This window comes from Tyto alba, unplaced genomic scaffold (assembly GCF_018691265.1).
Source record: "Tyto alba isolate M040663 unplaced genomic scaffold, T.alba_DEE_v4.0 Super-Scaffold_16, whole genome shotgun sequence".
In the NCBI taxonomy this organism is placed as follows: Eukaryota; Metazoa; Chordata; class Aves; order Strigiformes; family Tytonidae; genus Tyto; species Tyto alba.
In genome coordinates, this window is record NW_024881278.1 from 3,037,821 (window position 1) to 3,063,696 (window position 25,876).

The following is a 25,876-nucleotide window of genomic DNA, read 5'->3' on the forward strand; positions in this document are numbered from 1 at the left end:
CTAAAATCTGGCCCAGGATGAACCACTGCCGGTAAGAAATCAGATGGTGATCAAAAGGTTAATTTAATAACTGTTTTCATAGCTCTTCCCTATTCCAACTTTGCGTATTGTATTCTAGGTTTTAGGGAAGAGAGTCTGCTGGCATATACTGCCATGAACCTATGAAAATTCACACCAACAAAAGATCATGTCCTTTACCATTTAGAGAAGCATTTCAAGGTCTGAGTTTAAACATCTTTTGATAGTTTGCTGCAGTATTCTTTGAATATACTTCATCTATATATAGGTTTGTATATCATATATGGTATATAAGAGAACTGGCATTGTCTGGAAGCAGAATACACATTAGAGGTATGTTTCACTGAGATTTCCTTCTTTTTTTTTTTTTTTTTTCTGGGAAGCTCTACTAATTATTAGCCCTTTTGGCATATCAATACCCTCTTATGTCCAAGAAAGTCACTTTGATTCAAACATAGTGTCTGTATATCTTCTTCCAGATATTACAGCAAATTAATATCATATCTTAGGATACAAACAAGGATACGTTATTACCTGCATTGTTATACTTATGAATTACTTCTGTATTAAAACCATAGGCAACTGAGGGACCATAAGTTAGTCCTGTTTACCATAGTGTGGTGGCCCTTTGCCGCTGGGTCTTTGCCAGGATCTTCCATAAGGCAAATCCCTGTTCTGTGACTGATCTGGGGAAGTGGCTGGGAGAGGGAAGCTGTAGCAAGGGCATCCCTCAGCTGCTCCTGGGGTGTCTTGAGCAAACGCTGCTGCAAAAGCATCTCAACACGGTGTTGGATGTCGGACCAGGACAGGGCAAATGTGGGGTTGCTCCACCTTTGCATCCCCACCTCTAATTTATGACAACAGTTCCTTGACTGGTGTCCAGGATCTGGGGCCTGTGCTTGAATGTCAATTAAATGCCTGTGGAGAAGGGAACTTGCTCCTTTGCCTGGAGTATGGTGCAATGAAGCAATAGCCAAAAGGGACAATTTTAGTTAGAGAGAAAAAAAAAAAAAAAAAAAAAAAAGACAAAAAAGACATCTAAGAACACATTGTAATCATAATTGCATACAACAAGGCTGAATTTGAAAGAGAGTCAGCAGATTAACTATTTCCAATGATATTCAGTGATCCCATTTTCCATAAAGGAGAATCATGTCTGGGCACGGTACGTTTCTAGGACAGCCTTTTCAGAAATCCAAAGTCTTGACCTAGCTCTGCTCCGAAAGGCATTGCTGAGCACGAATGAAGAAAGTGGCGGGGAGTGCTCGTGAGCCCACGTGTAGCTGGGCTAAAAATAGCAGTAGACAAGGCACAACCTGCTTTTGTGGGGAGTTCATTTGTCTTCTGTTCTGCACTACACTTTCAACATAATTAATACCATTTTCCCTGTAAAATCTGGAATAGTTGATAGTTACCGTTTTTTTTTTTCGCTAATTAGCAAACCCTTTCTGACTGATCAGCTCAGCTCATAGGTGCTGTTGGAGCACCTCTAGCAACTCTGGTTTTGGCATCTCACTGCCTATCAAGTTTTGTGGTAGCTGCTAAAGATGAGATAAGGTGGGGAAGGTGCCTGCGCAAGGGGCCGTAATTTTGCTCTCTGGAAAGGAATAGTAATTATCTTTGTATTTACTGCAGTTGTTTCTCCAGTGCCGTAGAAACAGGTCAGCCATAACTCATACAAAACTAAAACTCACAGCTCCTGCAAAAACAGTAGAGGTCAGCTAGCACAGATACCATCACAGGGTGCCAACACTTTTGCTTGAGGGGTCGTCCAGTTATTCCAAGGTTGTATCTCCAAACTCCAGTTTGATCTGGAGTACAGATCTGCTGGGTAGAATAAGCTGCTGACCGTGTTCACTGGCATTGCTGGTTGTGCATTTGTTGTTGCTGTGGTGCAGGGAGAAAATGTCAATTGCATTGACATTTTCTTTGTGGCTTATCATAGTTGTGGCTATTCCTTTATCTTATCTTGGATGAAAAATGGCTGTGCTGCTACTGTTGTTATTGGAAGAGTTTCTCCCTTGCATCACATTTTGAATACAAGAACAAAATTCTTTTGTAATAAACTGCATGAGGACATCATCATACAAAGATGTCCTTGAAGGTCCAAGTCTCTCTCTCTGCTGATACTCCCAGGTGATGAGAGTTTACTTTGGATGAAGAGAGCTACCACTCTGGGACCCTTCCTGTGTCAGCAATTTTAGGTTTATCTTCATATCCCCACTTTGTACTATTAGCTTCATTTCTATGATCTGCTTTGAACCAACATGCATCCAAATATTAACGTTTTTCTAAGTTAGCATGTTTCAAAGACATATTTAGTGAGGCAGACCAATTGCCACAGCTCAATAATCCTTTGCAGCATGACATTTTTAGTTTAAAGTGGAAATATTTTAGTTTAGAGTGTTATGTACATATTTATATTTAAATAATTCATTTAAGGGAGCTTGACTCAAGGCCAGGTTTAAAAAAAAAATGCAAATATTATGGATGCACATAGGGTCTGGGAAAGACCTTCTCACTGATGGAAAAGAATCTCAACAAGGAGAATCTAACCTCCTAGCTCCTTCCTCCCCAGGGGAAGAACTGTGTTGGACTGGTTTGGGTGATGATACCAGTCTCAAAAAATAATAGCTCTTGTTATTGCAAAGGGACTACTCCAAAAGCCCCCTCAGATTCCCAGTGACTTCAAAGGGCACTGGAGCAGGTCTCTGGTTTTTATGGCAGCCCCATTCTCTGTGAAACAGGAGTAATGAAAGCTCTCGTGAAGCTCCACATCTCTGTAGGGTCCTAACAGACTCTGTGCTCCGCTGCGCGGCCAGCTGTGCTAAACGTTTAGGCAACAGGAGCTAGCCAGACTGGCTTTATTGTATAAATACCTAGTATTGTAAAATGACGTTGACTTGTTTCCTTTTATGATCCCAAGGACTTCTGCTTATTGATATCACAAAATGAGTTCTGCTTTGCGTTATTTAGATTGAGATCAGCTCAAAGAAGTTTTCCTTGTAAGGTCTCTTTAACTTCAAAGCAAGCAATTTTGTAAGGAAACCTAGAAATAGAGCTTCAAGCAACTGCAGAGATTAGATATTCTGCTTGCCGCCCACTGGAAAAATCGATGTCATGTTTTTTGTATATTTAACACCTAATAATCTTAAGTGACTTGTGCAGTCAGCTGAAAGGAGATCACATGGCAGTGTTAGCAAATTATTTCCTGAATCTGATAATCTGCTGAGACATCCATGAGTTGTACATATTGAACTAATTATAGAGGGTTCAAAGTCATCATTATTGTATTTTGCCCAATAATATAACGTCTTTTATCACTAAAATGAAAAAAATGAAAAATCAGGAATAATTACCCCTACATATGGCTAAAATGGACGAAACGTAATTAAACATTTAGCATAGTACAGCGGTTACAATATTCCCAGGGTTTGTAGTACTGTTACACCATTTTCCTTGAGAACCCCCTGCTGTAGTAACAGGCTAAATTTACTGCACCACTTAAGGCATGAACATAACCAGTTTAAAGAGGCTTTTAAATTACCTAATTCTTTCCTGTAAGTATCGACTAACTGCATCTCTGGCCATACAATATACATTTCAGGTTTCACTGTCAATAAGAGTTTAATACTGAGTTCCCTGGACTCCAAAGAGGTCTCAGGTCCAGCCTCAGTCCCTTGGCTCACACAGACCATTCTTCCTAGCAAGACTAGAGAGTTGGCCGAACAACTTTTGCATACAGGGGTTTAGCAATAGTAGAACTCCAAAGTAAAAAAACAAAATTCAGGGTTAAAACCAAAATAAAGCCACCTAGCAATCTGTAGAAAAATAACAATTAAAGAACAGAAACATACTTTCCCAAGACTAAACACAAGGGAAGTTACAGGAACCACTAAAGTTTCTGCTGATCTGCCTGTGAATTACATTGCAAGACACACCTAGGTATTTATGGACTTCCTCTGACAATATTTGTGATTTATTTTAACTGTATAATTCACTTCTGAAACAAACCACATTATTTAGACAGGTGCCATATCTGCTTCAATAGAAGTAATTTCTGGTTTTCTGTATTCAGTGATAGTTCTTTTACTGCTGCTATTCAGAAAAAAATTTTTGAAGACAACAAAATATTCTCTGTAATATTTTTCTTCTCAAGAGACATTGATACAACAAAATGTGGTTAGGTTAAATTCTTTTCCCTAAAGGGGGAGGAGGGGGTGTGTGTGGGGGGGGAAGCAATGAGACATACATCAAAAAGCAAATAGGAGAAAATACTTTCTGCTTAGGTCCTGTTATTACTTTTTATTCATTTTAGTGCCAGAGAGGCAGGGACATTACGGATGAAAAGGGCCTGTCAGGTTCTGCAGTCCTTTTCCCCACAATGCCATACCATTGCTTATAGTCATTGTCTGGGCTTGATGAGCAACACAGCATTACCTCTGTAGAAAACATTATACGGTTTTGTATCACGCCACATAGTAAATAATGACAAGGGCTTTTGGGGGGCTGGCTTGATGTAGAGTAGCAGAAATTTATACTTTGGTGATTTAACTTCTGTTTGGAGATGCCATTTTGCTGGTGCTGTGCGTCTGCAGCAAATGAAGATTTATTAGTTTGGGGGGGGAGAAGGGGGGAGCTGCCTACTTCTTTGTAGTATTACGAAGGGAAAAAATGTGATTTCCTGGAATGTATTGAATATATCTAGCTCTGTCTTTGTCACTGTCACCTACAGACAGGGACTTGTCTAAGCTTGAAAGCTCCTATATGGTCAATTGTAATGAGCTGATCGTGTCATAGCTTCTAATGTTAAATTCCTGTTATCCTCACTGACATTTCCATACAAAAAGCAACTGAATTTTACACAAACAAGACCCGGTTTACCTTCCCTTGAGATGCATTTATTGCATGCCTTTCACTTGTGGCTAAAAGAAGTGAGAAAATTACATAGCACCTGCATAAATAATGTTGGATTTTACACTTAAGGAGGCAAATCTTCTCATCATGTAGCTGGATCTCGACCCAAAGCTTGCTGAAAAAAATGGTAATTTGGATGCGTTCAGCCTGAAGCTCGCTTTGACATTAATGGGAAATAGATCAGAAGAAGCACAGACTTATGCAGTTATTGTACATTCCTCTGTCAGACAATGAAGCTAAAGACAAAGAGGTTTTGGGGTTCTCATGCACAACCACACATATTTTATGGCCCTCATTTTCAGGATTGAACACAGTTAGTACAGTACGTTGAGAATGGTTATACTTCCTTACTGAAGCAATCTGAACTTACCTCCTTGCTCATCCAACATAACCAAAGTCCTGATACCAGCATCTTTACTCTACATCCCAATAGTGGTAGCAAGGTAAGGAGGGAGAGGGGAGAAGAAAGAGAGAGAGAGAGAAAGAGAGATCAGTGAGGGAACACTCAGCCCTAGGTACGGGACATAGGAAGACAAAAGAAAAACAGTGAAAGGAATGACAAGGTCATAAGGGGCTGGTGGCACAGTCCAAAGACCTTGTGTGCCTGGACACTGTATAAGGAACCAGGTACTCTAGATTGTGACCTCGATCCTTCACGATTCACTGGGATACTGAACCACTGCAGAAAACAGAAGGTCCCGGACCTCGAGATTAAAATAATCACTTTACACAACAGTAATTTCTAAAATGAGAGGGTTCATCTCCAAGTTCTCTGAAGCAGGAGAAGGGAAGGAGGGGGTGTTGACGTTGCAGGTATATGTTCATCCCACGGGAGAAATTTCCAAGGAAAATAGATACAACACAAACATGTTTGGGAAGGAGACATGGTGATTTGTGCACAGCCCTTGCAACACAGAAGTCAGAAATCTTACCTACTTAGGAAATCCATTTTAGAGCAGGCTAATATTTAAAAGGGTTAAGCAATACTTTTTGGCTCAGAGATCTAATAGATATAGGTTTGAGCCAAGTTTTGATTCAGTCAACAGACACCTTTAGCATCACTAGACTTTGGATTGAGCTTTAAAGCATCTACATGCTGAATGCGGCCCTGCTCCCACAGGTTAGTGAGAATCTTACCACCAACTTTGCTGGATACAGGGTTTGAGCAAAGCCAAGCAATTCGGAGGTCCAACCTGCCTAAACCAGCAGCAAGGCACTTTTCACAAGTACAATTTTTGCATGCATTATCATCACCCTGGGATGAGATCAGGTGTCTCGGGTTTCTGGGTGCTGTGATACTAAGCTATATCACAGATCAGATTAACTCCTTTTTAATTACGAAGGGGAAACTAGCTCCATTCTGCTTGGAGCAGTGATAACATCTGTGAATAATTAATAGCCTGAACAATCTCCTGACTGTTGCATTTCAATAACAGATGAAGTAAGTCCTCTGCAGCCTGACACCTTGCCATTGGAGTTACCTGGACATGTGCAGCAGTAATTTAGGTGCTTCCATGAACATAAAGCCAACCATACCCCTGTGAAGCAGATGAAGTTGGTGATGTCGATTTTGCAGAGGGCGGGGGAGATGCCCACAGTTGCATGGGAATGCAAGGGGCAGAAACCTGGAGTCCTGAGAGTCCCTCGTGCTTTTCAGGCCATCTTCCCCCTCCTTGAGGCAAAGTAAGGACTTCATCTTATCCTTCCTCCCAACTGGCCTGCTCGCTGCCATTGTTCACCTCTTTTTCTGGGAGAAGTGAAGTGTCTCTGGGCATCAGCTGCCCAGTCCGTGCTTGCAGGGCAGGCCAGCAGCATGCTGCCCACATTGGCTGGGCTACCAGCCCGACTCTCTGCCACACTCAAGGGCTGTCTGGCTGGTGCAGCTGGTGCTTCTCAGCTTTGCTTCAAGAGGATCCTGCTCGGCTCATGAGGGATGTGAGATGCCTCTTGCTGCACTCTCGTCTGCCTCTCTCTGCACTCCCATGCTTGGCTTTAATGTCTACGTCACTGTAGAAACTGGGAAAAACATCAGATGTGTGTAGCCTGGTTTGCTCTCTGTTTTTTAAAAATCCCTGCGTGTGTTGCCAGGTGGAGAGAAAAAGCCTCCTGCCTCTCCCCACGGTCCGCTGCACCCTGCTGCCCTTGGGTCAGCTATCTACCAGGTACCTGCTGCTGCTCTCTCCCTTCAAGCTCACACTGCATTTACTTGAATCCCAGCCAGCTCTTATTTTTGCAGCCTTTAGAAACTTAGGGACCAAGGGTCATCTTAGATTTGCCTATTTAGAGTAAGGAAGGTGCCTTTAATTATCTTACGTTTTTCTGTAGGGCAGGTGTCAGATCTGATAAGCACTGGATGTGCAATAGCTTTTTACTGTGCTCTTTCTACGCTCTTGGTATGCAAGGATGTCTTCCCCAAAAGATTTATATGTATTTTAAAAAACATACCTCATGAAAACACAAGAAGGCTGCTTGAGTCGTGAGTCATCTTGTGTTTGAGTAAATATGGTGCAGTCTGACATGGGACCCTTCTAAATGTTGGACTCAGAAACCTGCAATTGGTGGTGTGATAGTTGTCGGCTTTCAGTGAGTCAAACATAGTCAGGCTGAGAAATGTTACTGATCCTTAGCTCTCTGACCTTATTTTCCTGCTGTTTTTAACATCTGAGCAAACTGCCTTTATTCAGCTAAGATGTCCAGTGACCTGAATAAGACCTATGCTGAGAGATGAACTCAGCATTTAGATCTTATGGTTTGTATCTCATATTAAATCTTTTCACAGAGTGAAAGACGTGCAATTTTCTTTTACTTGGCCATAAGTGCCATTTAATTTTATCAGGCAATAGCGTGTCTCTTAAGAGCAGCCTGCCACAGCATTAATACTAATGTGAAAATATGAAAGGGTGTGCATTGAATATACTTGTCTGCATCTGAGGTCTAATCCAAAGCATATTGAAGCTAATAAAAAGATGGTTACTGACAAAGATGAGAGGTGATCCGGACATCAAATGACAACCTCCTCCTGTTCCAATTTTCTATTAAGCATTAATCTTCAGCCTTTTCACAAAAAATTAGCCGTGTCAAGTCAATTAAAAAAAAATTTAAAAATTACATCTGTGCATTTAAAACAGATCCAGACTTTCCTAAAAGTTCAGTATTTCCATTGTGACTGATCTTTTAGATAGCTTGAAACCAAACATGTCTGTAAGACAGAACTGTTCTAAAAATGTGCTCATCATCCAGATGTCTGAGCAGGAGAGAAACACTCGGTAACTGGTCCTCAGTGACAACAGACTGAGGCATCTCTGGAAACTACACAACCTCTTCATTTAAAGGAATATTGAGGAAGAAATGTGCCAGACAAGTGTGTTTGGGGCCCAAACACAGGCGATGTTGGCATTTTCTGCACTAAAAGTATCACAGAAACTCCCCTTGGTCTCAGTGGGAGCAGATGTCAGCAGACACACTCAAACTGGTTGCTTAGAGAGTGTGTAACAGGAGGTGACAAAAGCTGTGTTTGTCAAGTGCCAGCCCAGAAGAATATGTTTTACAACCGATCATAAATCCTGGGTAACAGGCTCCCAGAAGAGCCACGGTCTCGGCAGGGGCCCTGTGACCATGCTTTGATTTGTCTGCTCCTGAGGGCTCAGGAGGGGTTCCCACCCACATCCAGTGCTCACCAACAACCATGAGATCCTACATGGGAAGTCATGAATGGGTAGAACTAGTGAGGTCCATCTTGCTATGAAAATGTGTGCTAATGCTACCCTTTCCCCAAGATGAGAGCCTTTCTTTCTTCCTGTGCAATGGAGGAATTTCTTAAGACCCTCCAGTCCTTGCACAGGCAATCCTCTGTTTAATTTGTGGCAAAATAAGGATTCTCAAAAAATGGGATGCTTAGGGTAGTTCAGATCAGAGAGAAGAAAAATGCATCTTTCATAGGATCCTACACAGTCCACAGAGCATGTGCTCTCTTAATCCAGCTCTTAAGTCTATAACAGCCTTCTCTCTCCAGAGTTACTTCTCACTCTCCTTGTCTTCTTGTTGCACTTGAGAGGAGAATTTGGACTGCTGGCTTTTGCCGTGGTACAGCAAACATCTCACACTCCTTTCCTTTAGAAGAAAATGGCACAGCATGAATTGCTGTAGTTGAGGAATTAAACTGACAACTCTGGAATTCCTCTGTTTATCCATAAAGCCAGTATATTGCAGACCGTAAAATATATAATCTTTCCCACTGAGCCCTGACTCTAGGAATTGAGCGGGTTGATTGGTGTGTCCTCCCAGACTTTGATTTCCATGGAGACTGCTGTGGGTTGCCAACCATTTTTCTGCAAAGATCTGCCCAATTTCACACACAAGATGACCCCTCAGAGCAGGAGGCCATCACTTTTGACTTAAAAATGAATCACATTAGGTGAAACAGCATCATGAATATAGACCCCATAAAGTTCATGAAAGTCAGTGTCCTTCAGCCTTTAAGTAGTGCTAAGCTCTACTGTTTCGATAAAAACAAACCAACAAGAAGCACTGGTTTGGGTTCAGCGTGCTTTCTGTGAAGCACATGCCGAGGTTCTCCACTGGACCACTGGCTAAGCTCCTGATCAGAAAGCCAGAATATATGATTTCAAAACTCTGGGCTTAACTCCGCTCTTAGTCTGTCAATACTTCAGTGAAGCCAGTTTAACAGCATGACTGGGAACCTTTTTGGAGGCTTTAATATACATTATCCTCAATCTTCTGTAAGAGCTTTTTAAAACTTTTTTTTATGAGGGTCTCACTCAGAGCAAGTCAGTGACAAAATGTTCAATTAAATTTGCCCAGCACTTTGGAGGGGAAACGCGTTGCTGTATCATTTCATGTTATTGCTGTTATGTCACTTAATTTCCCAAAGTGGGACTAAAACTAGGAAGAGAATTGGGATGACTTCTCAAAGGGCCTGTCAGTCCCTCCAGGAACACAGTGTGTTATGTTCCATCCATGCCTGCTACAAAAGGCAGCTACTCCACCTGGTTTAGTCTGAGGGGTGATTTTCATAACAATATAAGGGAATGATATATCAGATAGCGAATCCAAATTCTAGAAATCGCTTTCTTTGCATCTCAGGAGATACTCTGAAAAACAGGTGTACACTCTCAGTTATGTGAAGAACACATAAACTTCCACTTCAATGAACAATTTTGCTTTAATCGATGTGGATTATGGAGTTTGTTTTGAAAAAATTAATACAGACGATTATGATCCAGGACAGGCTGACATTGCTAGCACTTCCCAGACACTGAAGAGAAGTGTCAACACCCTGGAGACAAAAATGTGGTCAAAGAAACGTAGTAATGCGTTTCCTCAGCTCCTGCTCTAAGTTCACTATCACCCTGTTAATGCTAAAGTCTCTTCACGCCTGATTAAAGAGACATGTTACTTCTCAGCCTGTTAATTCACCCTGTGGTTCAGATCCTCAGCCGATACAAATCTGTGACTTTGCCCTTGAATCCTGTGTGCCTGGTTTTTGTCTAGTGCAATGTCCCTGACTCCAGTGCTATTCTGCTGGTTTACAGAGACAAAGGGGTCTAATCCTGCATAGGAAAAACTAAGATGAGAATTTTGAATCGCATTCCCCTGTGCCAGATACGTATTTGTGTGGAATTACACACATTAAAACACTTTTCTGAGTAGAACTGTTCCAATAGCTAATGATGTCAAAGGGATTTTTCAAGTTAGCTTTGACAAATTTTGGACCAAACTCTAAAGTAATAGAATAAGTTATTCTTTCAGTCTTCAGGCTAAAGAACACTTGATTATGATACTAATGTCAGGGGAAGCTCGCTTCCAAATCATGAATGAAGGAAATTAGTAAAATGGCATACTGTGTGTCCAGTGTCCTGCGTAGAACTGCATCATGAGGTTATTAAACATTTATAGCTTACCATTTCAGCTTTGATATGTTAGCAAACCTGACTCAAACCCCCCAGCATATGAGAAGAGAAGATAGTCCTCTCTGGATTCACATGTACAAAACAAACCTTTTGTCTATATGTGTTGCTAAGTGCTTTCTTGCTGGGCCTTCTACCATACCAATCCTATCAATATTTTTTTCCCCTGCTGCATCATATCTAGAAACAAGGGGTTTTTTTCATCCTACCATGATTAATTTTCTTTAAAGGCCATAGTGGTTCCAGTGGAATATGGTAGTAGACTCAGCTTTTCCCCTTGCACGTGTTATTCTGCATTTCATAAAGTTGGCTCAGAGATAAAAAGCTTGAACAAGAAAATAAGAAGGTCAGCTACAAACTGTGTATTTAGTCTCACTTCTGCCTCAGTTCATTTGTATTTTATATTTTGGCCCAAATATTGTGCAGCGTCATCATAAAACACAGATATTTATAGCACTGTGTAGCCGAGTAGCTCAAATGAACACTGGTCAGCATAGAGGTAACTGTGTTGCGTGGGTATGCTGGGCATCACAGAGCAAACTGATTTTTGTAATCTGCCATCCCAGTACGTAGCTGCCTCGGGGCAAAGCAGCGGCTACTTCGCAACAGCCGGTCACCACTTCTTCTTGCTTCCCCCGTTGCGCTAGGACTGACACAATCAGCTCCTTGCAAAGCTGGGTTATAAAAATAAGAAGCAGTAACAGATTTGGTTTTCCTTGCTGACGTTCCCTGGGAGCAGCACCAGGCTTAGTCTCCAAACACAGCCTATTCTTCTTGGGCGAGGAGGGCACGGGCCTTTGGGGACATCGGTTTTGTCCCCCAGGCTATGACCTACATTTCAGCATAATGATGCCTTGTACTGCTATAGGGCTTCCCTGGGTGGACAGCACTCTTCTATCTCTGGAGTGGAGCTAGGTCAGTCTGTTTACTCTGAATTTTCCTAGTATCTAACAGAGCAGAGCCAACCGTGACAGGATTCCATCCATATATATATAGTGATAATGTTTAAGCATGGAGGCATCCTCTTCCTGAGTAAGGAATAACAGATTTTCCATATCAAGAGAATAGAGTAAAAAGCATTCTCTTACTGAGAAAGGACACTTTCTCTTTCTTCCAACTAGACAGGTTCTGCTAAGCAAGGGAGTCTAATTGGATTTTGGGGGGTTTATTAAATCAGAGCACTGCGAGTTCAATTTCAGAGACACTCATCATTTGTCTTTTCAGTATAAAATCTCTCACTCCCTAAATGCTGAATTCTTTTAAAAAGTACCTAGGAAATGGGGTTGGAGTAATCAACCAACTGTTTAGACCACAGAAAAATTTTGAAGGTCCTTTGTAGTCACATTAGTGAAAATAATATTCAGCTCATGCTAGAAAAATTCCCTTGACTACTCAGTGCCAGTTTTAGATACTTCTCTATTTGGACAGGAAGATATTGTATCATCTGAATAAAAGCCAGGTCCAGAGAGATGCTGAGCACTTTCAAAAAGCGCTAGAGTCCTATCTAAATTCACTGGTAAATTCAGCAGTCCCAGTTCTCCTCCCACTTTGCCATTTGCTGTGATTTAATACTGAAATTCCAGTGGCATTCACAATATGCTGGTTCAATATGTTAGGAAGACTCAAGCAGTGCATAGGTCACACGAATACGGCTCAGGAGAGACAGGGCTGATATTTACTGATGGCTTGGCCCTGATCAAATCACTTCCCTTTCCTGCGCCTCTCTTTCTGCCCACTCATCATCTGCCTTGTCTGTTTGGATCACGGGCACTTTGGGGCAGCAGGCTCTCCTGCCTTGCATTTGTGGAGGTGCCCATGTGAGACTCTTCCACGTTGCTGAACTGATTTCAGCAGGAGCTGCATCCAGCACAGAGCTGACATAAAGTGACAGTTAGAAATGGCACGTCCAGGGAATTGAGCAGCAAAAAAGGGACAGATTGCTCACGGGACAAGAGCATGTTTCAGCTGCAAGGGCCCCAGATCTGAAGCGTTTGTGGATGAGAAGCAATGGTGTCTATGCTCAGTGACCCATCTGTCTGTCTGTCTGTACATGGAAATTTAATTTTGCCTGCACTGGACTCCATTGATGTCCACAATCGTGACTGATTTCATGGCCATGAAGCCTATGGCTGGGCTTGTGCCTGTTGCTGAACGTGGGACCTGATCTAATTTTCTTTCCGTTGCCTGTGCTGGAGACTCCTCTGGTTGTCAGGAGCACTGGAACTGTCAGTGCTGATGACCCTGATTAAAAATGTCACCAGCTCCAGAGCCAAGGCTCGCATGGTGTCTGAAAATAATACATCCTGTCAGGCGAGAGCAAAGATTTCCCCCACCTGGTGGCTGAACACTCTAAACTAAACTGAGTTTGGGAATTTCCAACTTTTAAACCCCTTTGTTACGAAGAGGGTGAAACGAAGCCTGACTGAAATGGGTTTTCCCTTCTGGCAGTAACACCTCCAGGCAGGTATAAGTCATATTAGCCATGAGGGCTGAGCCCAGGTCCTCTTCCTTAGCACCGTAGAAAATCAGAGAACCTCCTTTTCCAAAGCTGTCAGTCTAGGACATCTCATGAGCCTTGAAATCCTAATAAATGTTTCAGAGATACATAAAGAAGTGGCATTTAAATGCTGTGGTGACTGATGCTCCATAAATAGCTACAAGCATTAATGCAGGGGGAGGTATTAAGAGACAACAGGGCAAACACGCCGAGGGCCTTCCTCACTTTCCCCACTCGCAGTGTTATGGCAGGGATGTCCAAGTGGTGCCTGCACAAGGCTCCAGGAGCTCTTCAGCCAACTCAGCCACTTGTCCCTGACTCCAGGTCACCTTCAGAGGCTGTTTCCTTGGTTTATCTCGAGTAGCCCGTCTCAGTGGATGCTCAGGTATGGCAAAACGGCGCCTCTGCAGCTGGTCTGCAGGGTGACGCTTGGTAACTAGGGCACAGCATCTTGGACGACCCTCGTAAGGAGTAAGAATAAGGAGGGATGGAGCGGCGCATAAAGCCACGGCCATGCCCTAGCAGTGCGCGTTAAAAAATAAACCATTTCCAGTGTCAGACTCCCCATCACTTTTGCTCACAACAGAAATGTAGATAAAATGCAAGTCCTTACCTCTTCAACAAGCTGCAGCATTCGACGGGTGCTCTCAAGGGACTGAGAAAAACAGAGGAAAAAACACTTAGATTTGGCAAGATACAGTTTCCAAGGCTAATGTGCAGGCTCATGCTGACAGTATCTTTTTCCTACACTCTTTGCCTTCCCTCAAAATCAGGCCATCAGCAGGGTACTGGTGATCTCTTCATCTCCAGCTCTCTGTTACAGCTTGCTAATGCAGCAGTTCCCTCCACATCCCAAGGCAGCTGCAGTCTCTAAGGCTCGTGCTCCCCTTGCTCATGCGTTGCGGTGGTGGTGCTTGGAACAGCTGGCGTTCCGCTTTAAAAATAACGTCTGTGGTTTTCAGCTAAGACTTTTTAGAGACCTAATTGGTGACTTTTAACATCTAACAGGTTTGGCAAATTGAAGGAATCCTCAGAAAACATAAAATTGCTGCTTTTTGCTCTGAGGCCAGTCAAATTGATGCGGACTCTAATACCTAAACCAAACTCACAATCAATAAATGCCTTAATCTAGACAAAACATGACATTAAATTTCACCCCAGCTCATTTCTTTTCCAAATCTGTTTTCAGCTTAAAGCTGACAGAAGACAGCATCAGCCCTAGAAATCCTCTGCCGGCGCAGCTCATATTTCTGGATGTGTCTCTCATGCTAACCCCAACCCCAAGTTTCCAGTTTAGCTATCGGTCTCACTTCATCAGCAAGCTGGTCGGCACGCCGCTGCATTTCTTCCAACTCATTGCGCATATCAGCGTCTTCCGCCATTTTAGCTGTGGGTGTGTTTGTGGAAGCTTCAGGCCAAGGATTTGCTCTCAGCTGCTTGTGAGCCTGGAAGACAGCGAAAAGGAAAAGAAACAGTGTGGTTAGGCTCCCTGACTCACTGGATTATGCTTAAATGTCAGTCCCACAAAAGTGCTTTTATTACGTGAGTGCCCTCACCCAAACTCTTTTGTTCTGGATAGCAATTACTATACAGCAGAGAGCACACAGGATTGTTCAAGGTGGTGCTTTATTCCTGTATTATTAATCGCTCTCAAAGAACAAGGATGTATCCTTGTCATGTTCTTGGAGGAAAATCCTTTTTTCTTAACCTTTCAAATGCTATTCATATAGAAGCTAGAGACTCAGGAGGTGTTAATTGCTACCACCACCAGTCTTGAGACCCATTCTTTCTGCTCTAGAATTAAAAGCCTTAACATGAAGGAGGTCAAGGTCAAGTTTGTGCCCCTCATGTCCTATATTTCAACTGCATCACTTGGAGGGCTGGACGCTCAGCTAATACATCTGCAAAGACAATGGAACTTTGCAGATTTTTATCAGCTAATGACTTGTCCGCCATGCTATAGTTCAGACTCTAAAATAATATTTACAGCTAGACTGGGAGAAGCTGTTTACCTGGGACAATCCTTCATTTCAGGGGAAGAGACAGCAGAACCCAACGTATTTTCAACTTCTCCCCAGAGTGGGTCAGATCTTGATCTTTGTTATCTTTCTCAATACAGAACAACGCCACTGAGCTCATCCCAACCAGAGACCAGGATGCAGCCCATTAATCCTTATTTGGGTAGGGTTTCTTTTTTGTTATAAATTTGAGCTAGTTCTGATTACTGAGCATGACTTGATTAAGAAAGGCGGGTCCTCCTACCATCTGTCAGGTCTTTATATCAACAACACTGGCTTATTTCTTTGCTTGATTCAAGCATGGCACATTGCAAATTACTGCTCACTGAATGTTAGATTTGTTCATTGCAGGAAAACCTAATCCCAGGTGCAGTGGAGGTGGGGAAGTTGTGGGGGACTGCAAATAAACGGCCATAAAGCACATGCCATCGTGCTCAATTATAGAAAGGGGACGAAAGCAGCCCCTTTCAGCAAAGCTGCTCTAAGAAGGCAAAACCCAGGGGCTATTTTCTGTCCCGTCTGTGATACGTGGCAGCCTTTATGAAACAAGGTAAGTCAGGGCAGAGCTTGTCTCTAAAATTTTAACAATAATAACTCTGTTTAAACAGAAGTTATTATCTATTGGAGTCCATCACTTTGACAGTGCTCTCCATCAGGACATCGGAAGTATGGGCTGAACAGGTACAGCTGGGTGGCAGGGCTGTTTCCTGGATCACACCCTCTGTGCTTAGAAATGTATAAGGCAAGCAGACAGCTCCTTGCATTTCCTTTGCAGCTTCAGCAACAGATTTGCTGGTTTTCTTACCTAAGAGGGAATATGCGACCTTCATGTTTTCGCGTTAGCTGTGCCCTCACCCATGGTTGCTTCTCCTCTTTGAAGCTAAAGCAGGAAGAAATCCATCTCAAAGAGTCAGCCCTGCAGCTACTGGCACGGCATCCTCCGTTCAGCACTGAGCACATCACCATATCCTTGTCAGAGGGAGACTGACATTTTGTGATGGGTGACACAACGTTTAGGAGCCCAAATTGTATGCTGGAGGAGAAGTCCACCTGGTTCTGCCAGCTGCATGGTCACAGTGGTGCAAAGGACCACGCTTAAGCAACTCATCTGCAGCCCTGGCTGATGCAAACTCAGAGCTTAATTTCACGGCTAATATTGAGACTGATATCAGAGACTTCAAGGATGCTCACATACAGCGGTAAATAAGCTTTACAAAAAACGGCACACTCTGAGGTTTAGGAGGAAAAGATGAACCAGGAGTTGGTCTCCTGCCGAAGGGCATGTGAAAGTGTGGGGATTCTCTCAGGGCCACCCCAACCTTCCCACCCTGCTGCTGCACTCGTGATGCTCTTTGTAGCATGTCACGCCGTTTCAGGAAGGCACTGCTTCTGATTAGCAAATGGAGCACACTCAGCTGGGGTAAAAAGAAGTTATTTCAATAAAGAACTTCTCTCTGAGCTCCCGTCCCAGGCTGGCTCTAGCACTGGTCACTGCTTCACAAACTGTGTTTTTTTTCCCAGATTGAGGCAAAACTCAGCATTTAAATATTTCTGACACAGGCTTTGTGACAGAATACCAGGATTAAGTCTGTGAACCTAGTTTTAGAATATCTAGTTAAAATATCCTCCTCTGACTGAATCCCTCGCTACACCAGTGCTGGCAGAATAGCAGCACTGAGCTTTAGCAAAAATCAGGACAATTTAAACATGACTTGGGGACCGATCTAATCGGTATATACATCTAGCTATGAGGGGCAGGAAACCAGTTCTGTGTTATGTCTGTCTGGTAGCATCTTACTAGCTGTGAAGTGGGAGGTGATGCATCAGTGAGAGGATGTGATGCTAACAGGGGATTTGGTTCAGTCTCTAAGCATATCCAGTGTGAGCAGAATGATTACAGAGCTGTGAGTGAGCGAAGGAGAGATGAGTGCTTCTACTGACAATAACGAATAATAACAGCCTGTTTGCCAGTCGCTGCAAGGAATAAAAATTGCACAGAAAATTCAACTCTCAAGTAGATTCCAGCCTGACTTCAGATCTTTTACTTCCTAATTTTTGATCATGAGCCAGTGATGGTGTTGGGTGGGGCAAAAAAGAAACAAAGTGGAGAAACTTTGTCGTTTTTCTTTAGAGTTATCCTTCTCAGTTAGTTAGAACCATCAGTTGGCATCTTAGTGACGGACACGTCCTATTTTGCATCAAGCTGAAAAAAATGTCAGAGGTTGTAACCAGAGAGATGTTTTGTAGCAAGTGATTGCACTTGACAGGTTTATTGAGGTTGTTTGCTATTTGTAAAGCACTTAGAATGGATTGAGAAATAGGAAAAAGCATTCTTTCAGACAAGTCATTTTACATCCAGTTTTAGTCATAAATAAAAGTGCCCCGCAGCAGTGCTGATTCAACTTTATTTAATAGAAAACTGTGCACAAGAATCAATAAAGGTTACTAGTTTGCACACAGTATGATAAACTACATATATTTTGCAGATGGCTGGGAAGGGGGTTAATTTTTTTTTGCAGATTTTGCAGTTTAAAATGTGGAATAGGACAGGTTAGAGCTAGGATTTTCCTTCAAAAGCCCCATTTAGGCTGAAATTCCATTCCGGTGTCATGAATTTCCAACAACAAACCCTGTTATCAATAAAATCCTGCAGAGAGCAGATTTATGTTTTAAAGGGAACTATTTCTCTACCATACAAATTAAGAGTTTTCCCTCTATGGTGTTTCTTAGGAACACCTATATGTAGTCCTCTTGATGTATTAGAACATTGTAACGGAATGATTACATAACGGATTTGCTCACTGATTACTGGACAGACTGTCAGAAGTTTATGGTATCAGTCTGTCTTGGGCCCACTGAAACCTGCTCTTGTTTTAGTAGAACAGGCCAAAGCTACTACTGAGGCTTTGGGATAATAAATTCCTTGAGGGATTTATATTTTTGATAATAGCTGATATTTTGCATTCTATTCTCATTCGAGTTGATTTGAACCAAGTATCAAAATCCTATAATTGCCTTAGGAGCCTCTAATATAACTGGAAATAAACTCTTCAAAATGTACTCTCTACTTTCAATGTAAACTACATTTTATTTTGTCTACAGTCACTGCAGAGATGACAGATCAGAAAGCCAGTGTTGTGATATTATATATTAAGCTCTTTAGATCTAAAACTTTGATTAAATAAAAAAGTTGCTACAGAAATTACAGCCACTTGCAGACACTCAGTCAATTTGTGTTTATACCTGCAACAATTGTGTATACAAACGCAAGCTCAAAATTTCATGAGGACCTTGGTTTTTCCATTTCAGAAAAGGGAAGGGAAATCCTCTGAGCTCACACACACACGTATGTGGTGCTCTCTTAAATGGAGACGAATGTCCAAATGTTGCTACAAAAAACTGTGTGTCATGTACCAAGCTGTACACTGTGTCTTCTAGACAACACAAGTAACTTCAGGGACTTGGGTGATTTACATTAAATCCTCTGTGAGCCAGTCTCCTCTGTTACACCAGTGTTTGTACGGAAGCACAACACACTAAGGGTTAAAGAAAAATACAAAGAGAGACTGGCTAATGGAAATGCATTGCCTATTATACTTTGAATTCTGCATCTGCTATTTCAGTAGTGCTCGGATGCAATAAAGAATCTCATAGCGAGATCATTATATATCCTTATGGAATTATAGTGAAGTCTAAGAGAGACCTACATATATCCCCAGAGGAAAAGAGATACAATGAGTGACCTTTGAAAGCAAATATTTGCTTCACAGTGATAGAAACACTCAATGCAATAAATACAGGAAAATGCTGCAATTCACTGTGATGACGGCAACACTGCAATAAAATGTTCTTTTTTAAGCACTCTCCCTGTTATTAAAGGCCACATCTATTCTTCCCGTGGATATTTGTAGCCAGAGGATGACTGCATTGGCGTATTCTACTAAAAAAGTCAGAGTTGGTCAATACCACACTTTATGCTTCCTTCTTGTAGGATTGAAAGAGCATTACCGCAGTGTTGTGGCATTAGTAGAGCCACAGAAAACCCGAAGAGAGACTCTGGATCAAGCCTCTCAGGATGGACGTTGAGCCATTTAAAGCTGGAAGTCGGGTTGCAGTTGTTCGCCTTTGATTTTTAATCTGGGCGCTGGTAGAAGGAGAAACACGGGCTGTCAAGGGGGGAGATGAAGTTCAGCTACAGATGAAGGGGGGTCATCCTTGCTCCCCGGTGTTGCCCGTTCAGGTGGCTCCCCGACAGCTGTGCAAGGCATGTTCTGCCACAGCAGGGCCAGGCACGAGGCAGCTCTGGGGCTGTATAGGATCCTCCTGTCAAGGTGCACATCCTCGTCCCTGCGGCACCTCCCCGCCAGCTATCACCACCGAGCTGGGACCTATCTGGAGCTCAGCTGCTCAGCACCTTGGCCATGTCTTTCACCACCTTCACCAGCCTTCCCTACACGGGCTTTTTGCAGCTGGGTTATAAGGAATCCAGTGGCATTAACCCCAAAGCTCAGTCTAGACCAGAAACTGCCTACTACCACCAGTAGCGAATGAAATTATGTCAAAAGTGAGAACCTGCTGCAAAAGGATGCTTAGATACCAATACCTCTGTGTGCTGCTGACGCCAGCAGGTTCCCCCTGAAACCCTGTTGAGGATGTACTTACTGTTCAAAGGCAGATCCCAACAGAAAGCCAGGGGAGGCATGTGTCTGCTGCCCACAGTCAGTGTGACAAACAGCTGGTGAGAAATTATTTAAGGGAGTTAGGAGCATAGCTTCTATAGATCATAGACTCTCAGCAATGGCCCTCAAGAGCTCTAACTCTTCTGGGTTTCGACTTCTGTCATCTCCATTTCACCCAGAGCTCCTGACAATTAATACTGTCTATAACAGAAACATTTCCTGCTTTTGCTCTTACTGTGTTTTAATTGATCTGAAAGCACTCGGAGAACAAATAAGCCAATTTTGTAATGAAAAATCCTATTTAAAGGTTTTATGTTATTGCATAAAATGTAGCAATGAAAAATTACTCAAATTTGTTATTTAGATTTAAATTTTAAATAGCTCTGAAAAAAAATCTTGAGGAAAGTCTGCTTTTTATATCAATTCTGCAGCACAGCCTATTGCCTGGATGTAATTTATTCAGGAGATTTTCAGCAAACTTCTCATTTCCAGAGAAACACCTTTGTTATGTTGCTGTTACTGATTAAGTCAGAAGGCTGCCTCTGTTTCCGTAGGGGATGTTAGTGTTAACCTGGGACACAGACACCTCCCCTCCCTTCTGTTCTTGTCCCACAGTGTGCTGCTTACAAGCCTTTGGCCCCAGCTCCGCAGCCCAGGCTGGTGGAGTACAGTGATGACTGATTTCGCTCTGCTTTTTGCTTGATATTCAGTAAAGAATAATACCCACTGGTGGGGGCTGCTCGGGGAGTGACTTTGGCAAAGACAGGCACTGAGATCTTGCACATCTGAATTCAGGAGGAGCAGGCAATTCCTCTTTTGTCGCTGTCTTCCTGCATTGCCTTAGACAACTTATTTTACTCTCAGGGCTTGCTTGCATTGCCTGAAGGTAGGTGTCCAGAGCTATGTGAGATGCGGTAGGTATTTGGTTTCCTGCTGCTGGCTGTACCTGTCAGCGTTGTGCAGATGTTTTGGATACCCTCTGATGGGACTGTTTGTCTGTGTTTAACAAGGGAATCTCTCTCCCATCTACAGAATACGGATAAAAATCTTCTTTTCCTTCCTATCTTGTCCCTTTTTTTTTTTTTTCCCCTACGTAAATTGCAGGTGTTTCAGGGCATGGACTGGCACTCGGTTTGGGGATATATGTGGTGCAGGACAGCAGAGGCTTTTGGATAAATGCTAGCGAGTGTGACGTCATGTTCTCACCCTGCATCTCTGTGTCAGAACCGATACCTGGCTGGAATGAGAACTCTCCAGTCAGAGGCCAAAATAAAGATGCTGAAGTCTAATTAGACAAAATTATGACTCCTGACTATTTACTGAATGCATTGGAAAAAATATTTGGAAAGCAGTTTTCCTACGGGCTTGCATTGCTATAATGTCAAAAAGCTCAATAAAACGATTTCTTAGTGTGAATACAATTATACAATTATGCAATTATGCAACATAAATGTGCTACCAGGGGAATTACTTCTTGTAAATGCAGGCACCTCAACCCCTGGCCATTAGCAGGGAAAGGAGTGTGATTGTGTGTATGCACAGTTGCAGTGCAGCAGACAAGTTGTGTCGACACAACCGCTCCGTGCCTCTGGTTTCTGCAAACAGGGGGTTGATGAGCAACACATCCCACACCTCCCCCCAGGCGCTGCAGCCAGGGGCGATGGCAGGTGGAAAAAGTTGCCGTTGAGATCTGGGAGAAAACCAGGCAATCATAAAAGAAATGCCTGGAGCCGCCCCATCCCAATACAAAGCAAGTCATTGTTGTCCTGCCGGCTGTCAGACAACACTGCTGTTTTATGAGGCTCCAACGTGTGCATGTCGCTTTATCAGGCTCCTGCACTGCAAAAAAATAAAAGCACAGAGCAGCCATTTTGTAACAATTTCACTTCAGCATAATAACAACTTGACTTTCTATCCATTTTGCTGCTAACAAAACCGCTTTAGAAAATAAACCTTTCATTGTGTTATCTCTTTGTAGTCATTTCTACAGCTATGTACCCACACGTTTTTCCTTTTTTTTTTTTTTTTTTCTTGCCTTTCCGACAGCAACAGAAAAACACCGTGGGCAAAAATATTTGTTTTGTTCGTCTGGGAGGGCAACCAGTCAGAGTGGTGGAGGGTGAAGAAAGAAATGCTCTTACCAGGAGTGGGCACCTCATCTGGAGCGAGATGCCTGCAGCGCCGAGGGCACCGAGCAGAGACCCGGGCTGAACAGGCTGCTGGGAGTCTAACTCCCTGCTATTACAGGTAGTTGCCTCATATAGATTCATTTATAATTTAGCAAGCTATGTCCTATGATTCCCTAAGTTTATTGTGTCCCCACTAGTTCTGAGTCCAGACCCTCCCTTCTCCAGCATCCAGAAAATATTTCACTTCTAGCAGAAATTAATTAATTCACAGACAGAAAATAGCAGCTTATTCCTGTGCCGGTATTGTTCTGTTGCTTAAATAGTTTCTCTCCTTCCCTGCTCTCTCCTCCTCTCTCTCCGAGGTGTATAAACAGCAGTCACAAGCTTTCTCAGCGTTTCTTATGACATGAAAGATCAAACCCTGTTAGTCCTTTCTCAGTAGATGGACTGTTTGCTGCCCAGATCATCCTAGCAGCTGTTGGCGATGCTGCTTCCAGTTTGAATTAGTCTTCTCTGGGAAAGGGTGGCTGGCATTTCACAGGGTATTTTAAATGATTATATAGGCTTTGCTCAAAGAGCTTAGGGCTTCCCCATCCCTCCAGGAGATACCTGCTCCAAAATATCCTACAATCTCACTTGCCATTTGTATAGCTGGATCTTGGTGGCTCAGGACAAGAAATCCAGGTATTAGTAGAGAGGATTAAACAAAATGTCTTGACTCGTGACAAAGTTATTTACATTGTGTGGCTAGAATCTGGGGGGAATAAAAAAAATAAAAATAAAAAAAAAAAAAAAAAAGCAAAAGCATCTGCTTGGCTGGAGGATGAGATTTCTGACTGTGTCATGATTTTCAGTGAAACTCACACCCTGAATTCATCCAGGTCTTCCTCAAAATACTCACTCACCATCACTGCAGCAATGCCAAGCAGCCAGACTCTCTTCTTTTTGATTATATTCCATCCTGGGCTTCTTTACGCTGCTCCTTAGGCACTAAATCTGATTAATGGCCAATTTTAGAAGCTAGGGGTGAAAGTCACACCCCATTTCAAATTGGAGAGCAAGTTTCACCGCTGCCATTAGTGGGGTCAGGCTTGCAGGTGGGGCTACCAGCCAGCAACATGCTGGCAGATGCCAGCTGTGTGTGGAGGGTGAACGGTGGAGTGTGATGGGGGGTGTCTGTGTGCCAACATAAAACAGGAGTGCTTGGCATCTTAAATGCTCTTGTGCCAGATTTTCCTGGGGCTCTACCTGCCCCCTTCAGTTTCTCTTAGATGAATAGGTGGATGGATGGATGGGTAGATAGATAAATGGATAGATAGATAGAATATAAATATAAATATCAATATCAATATAAAATGGAATTATTGCAAGACATTTATTGAGGGATTCAGGAAACCACATGGAATAAGAAAACTGCACGGCAGATTTTTGTGGAGAGCATAAAGGGCATTCCCACCAGGCTGCATGAGGCCTGTTGCATTTGCTGCTCCTAGGTTTCTTGAAAGAGACTGTTCCCTCTGCGCAGACTTTTCAGGAGTGCACAGACCTCCTGGTCCAGCCCCCTGCCTCCATACACACAGCCAAGACTCTTCCACATCTCCTGGTTTAAGTTAATCATCACCTTTACTCAGCATCCCAAACCAAAATGATCTTTTGGGTTGAGGGCAAGAGGCAAACCTGGGCAGTGAGAGGGAAACCAGTGTGGGGCAAAAGCAGGCACAGATTTCCCAGAAAGCTGACTGGGATCTGCATCCACCCTTGGGTGTTCAGTGCCCATCTGCACCAGAGTTTTGGCTCCTTTTCCTCGCTGTTTAAGAGCTGCTCGGGGACCACGACTGCGAAGTGCTGAGGTTTTGCAGGTGGTATGGGACACCCACTTTCAGGGGGCTCCAGGAAAGGGGTCTGTCACAGCCTGGGAAGTCAGTGGGCAGTGGGCAACAGCCTTTTTGCTCACCTCTCTCCCACAGAGGCTGGGTCAATCTGATTCCACCTTATAAAGTCACTGTGATACAAAAGATGAACCATGCCTGTGCCGATTAACTGCCGCCCGGTGCTGCAGTGAGTGTCTGTGAGTCGGGAGCACTTCAGCTACACAACAGGTAATGCAGCATGAGAAAATCACAGTAACAGCCCTGCCTGCTCATTCTTTTGCTCTTAGTCCTGCCAGTGCCACACATCACTGTGGTGGCAACCGACTGGCTGCTGTTGGTTTGTGTTCATGGGTGAAGGGTCTCCTTCTGTACCTGCATAAATCCAGAGGAGCAGACCCGGTGGCAACAGAGGAAGCGAGTTGAGCTTCTGCAAGAGAGCATTAAACCTGAGTAGTTGTTCAAAATGTCTCACTCCACATTGCCTCAACCCTTTCTAAGTCTTCTCTGCCTTGGCAAAGTCAGTGCAAAATGGCACTGTGTCAGAAGAGTCACACGCATTTACATTACACGCAGATCAAATCAATGGCAGAAAATGCAAGCTGGTAGAGACCATCCTCAAACTTCTTATGATGATCTAAGAAAGATGACAGACAACTGAGGACTTTTTTATGTTAAATGAAAGATGAAAAGGAAACCCACAAACTGGAGAAAGATATTTTTTTAGGCTAAATGGATGGTAGAAAGGAAACCCACAAGTGTTACAGGAAGAAAAGAGCACATTTGCATTGGCCTCTGTCACAAAGTAGAGCTAATTTCTGCTGCATTTTGTGGAAGTCTGCAAGTTAAGGGGAAATTTTGTGGTAACTTCGTTTAATTTTAAAGTGATTTTTTAAAATTCATTTAATGGAACAATTAATAACTCAGTCATTAAAACAGCCATGAAATTCTTCATTGGTATGTTAAAAATTGGTGCTATCCCTTCTCTACTAATCCTGATGCTTTTAGGTGTGGATGAGGCAAGATGTGAGTGATACTAGCACTTTCACAAGCTTAGTATGGAATGGCTGATGAGTTTGGTAGATGGGAAAACATAGAAAAAGATTTTGTGGCGAAAGAACAATAACTCAATATTTTAGTTTATAAGATTGGCAGTGCCATAGTTAATACCATCAGCATCGATGTTCTTTTAGCTTTGATTTCAAAGCGAGAGACAGGAACAAGGTGTTCCCCTGATGGTGTTTGTTGCAGGCTGTTAGCAGACTCAGGCAGACAGCATTTAATTTCTTTCTGTGTGGTCTGCATCTGCAAGGTTTCTTTGAAGTTGAGGACTCACCATGCCCCTGAACTGTATTACACCAGTAAGGACTTACTTTTCCAACGCTGAACGGCACTTGACAACTGTATATTTGTTGAATTAAGCGGTGCACAAGCCCCACTCCTTCACTCCTTCTCAGCACCCAGCCGGAGTTATGCTCCCTTTACCTACTGACACTGTAAGTGCAGCGTTGCTTTGCCAGCGGAGCAGCACGCCCTTGGTTCCTGGACCGAAGGGTTGCGGCTTCACGGCGGCTTTTGTGAGTCGGTTTCACGGGCTTTCGGCGCGTTTGCGTGGGCACTGAGGCAAACGTGCAATGCCAAAGGACACCTTCTTCCATCATGAGTTGGTGGTGTAGACTCTGGCATATGCAGCTGTGACCTTAACTTTGACAGAAATGAATGAAAGACAGTTAATGAAGCTATTGCTACATATAAACATTTTAATAGGGGAGTAAAAATCTATACGCTGTGATCATGAGGGTATAAGGAATGTAAATAGACAA

General features: G+C 43.0%; 1 protein-coding gene across 2 annotated transcripts in view; it reads right to left on the reverse strand.

The window, feature by feature from the left end:
- The window catches only part of SNAP25 (synaptosome associated protein 25), a 66,250-nt gene that overhangs the window by 15,209 nt on the left and 25,165 nt on the right, over nt 1–25,876 (reverse strand). For both annotated transcript variants that reach the window (XM_042789468.1, XM_042789467.1), the window contains exons 2-4: nt 14,670–14,804; nt 13,973–14,014; nt 5,306–5,354 (exon numbers count right to left, since the gene is read on the reverse strand). In XM_042789468.1, coding sequence (XP_042645402.1) covers nt 5,306–5,354; nt 13,973–14,014; nt 14,670–14,741 — 163 coding nt within the window. In that variant the 5' untranslated portion in view covers nt 14,742–14,804. The remainder of the gene's footprint in view (nt 1–5,305; nt 5,355–13,972; nt 14,015–14,669; nt 14,805–25,876) is intronic.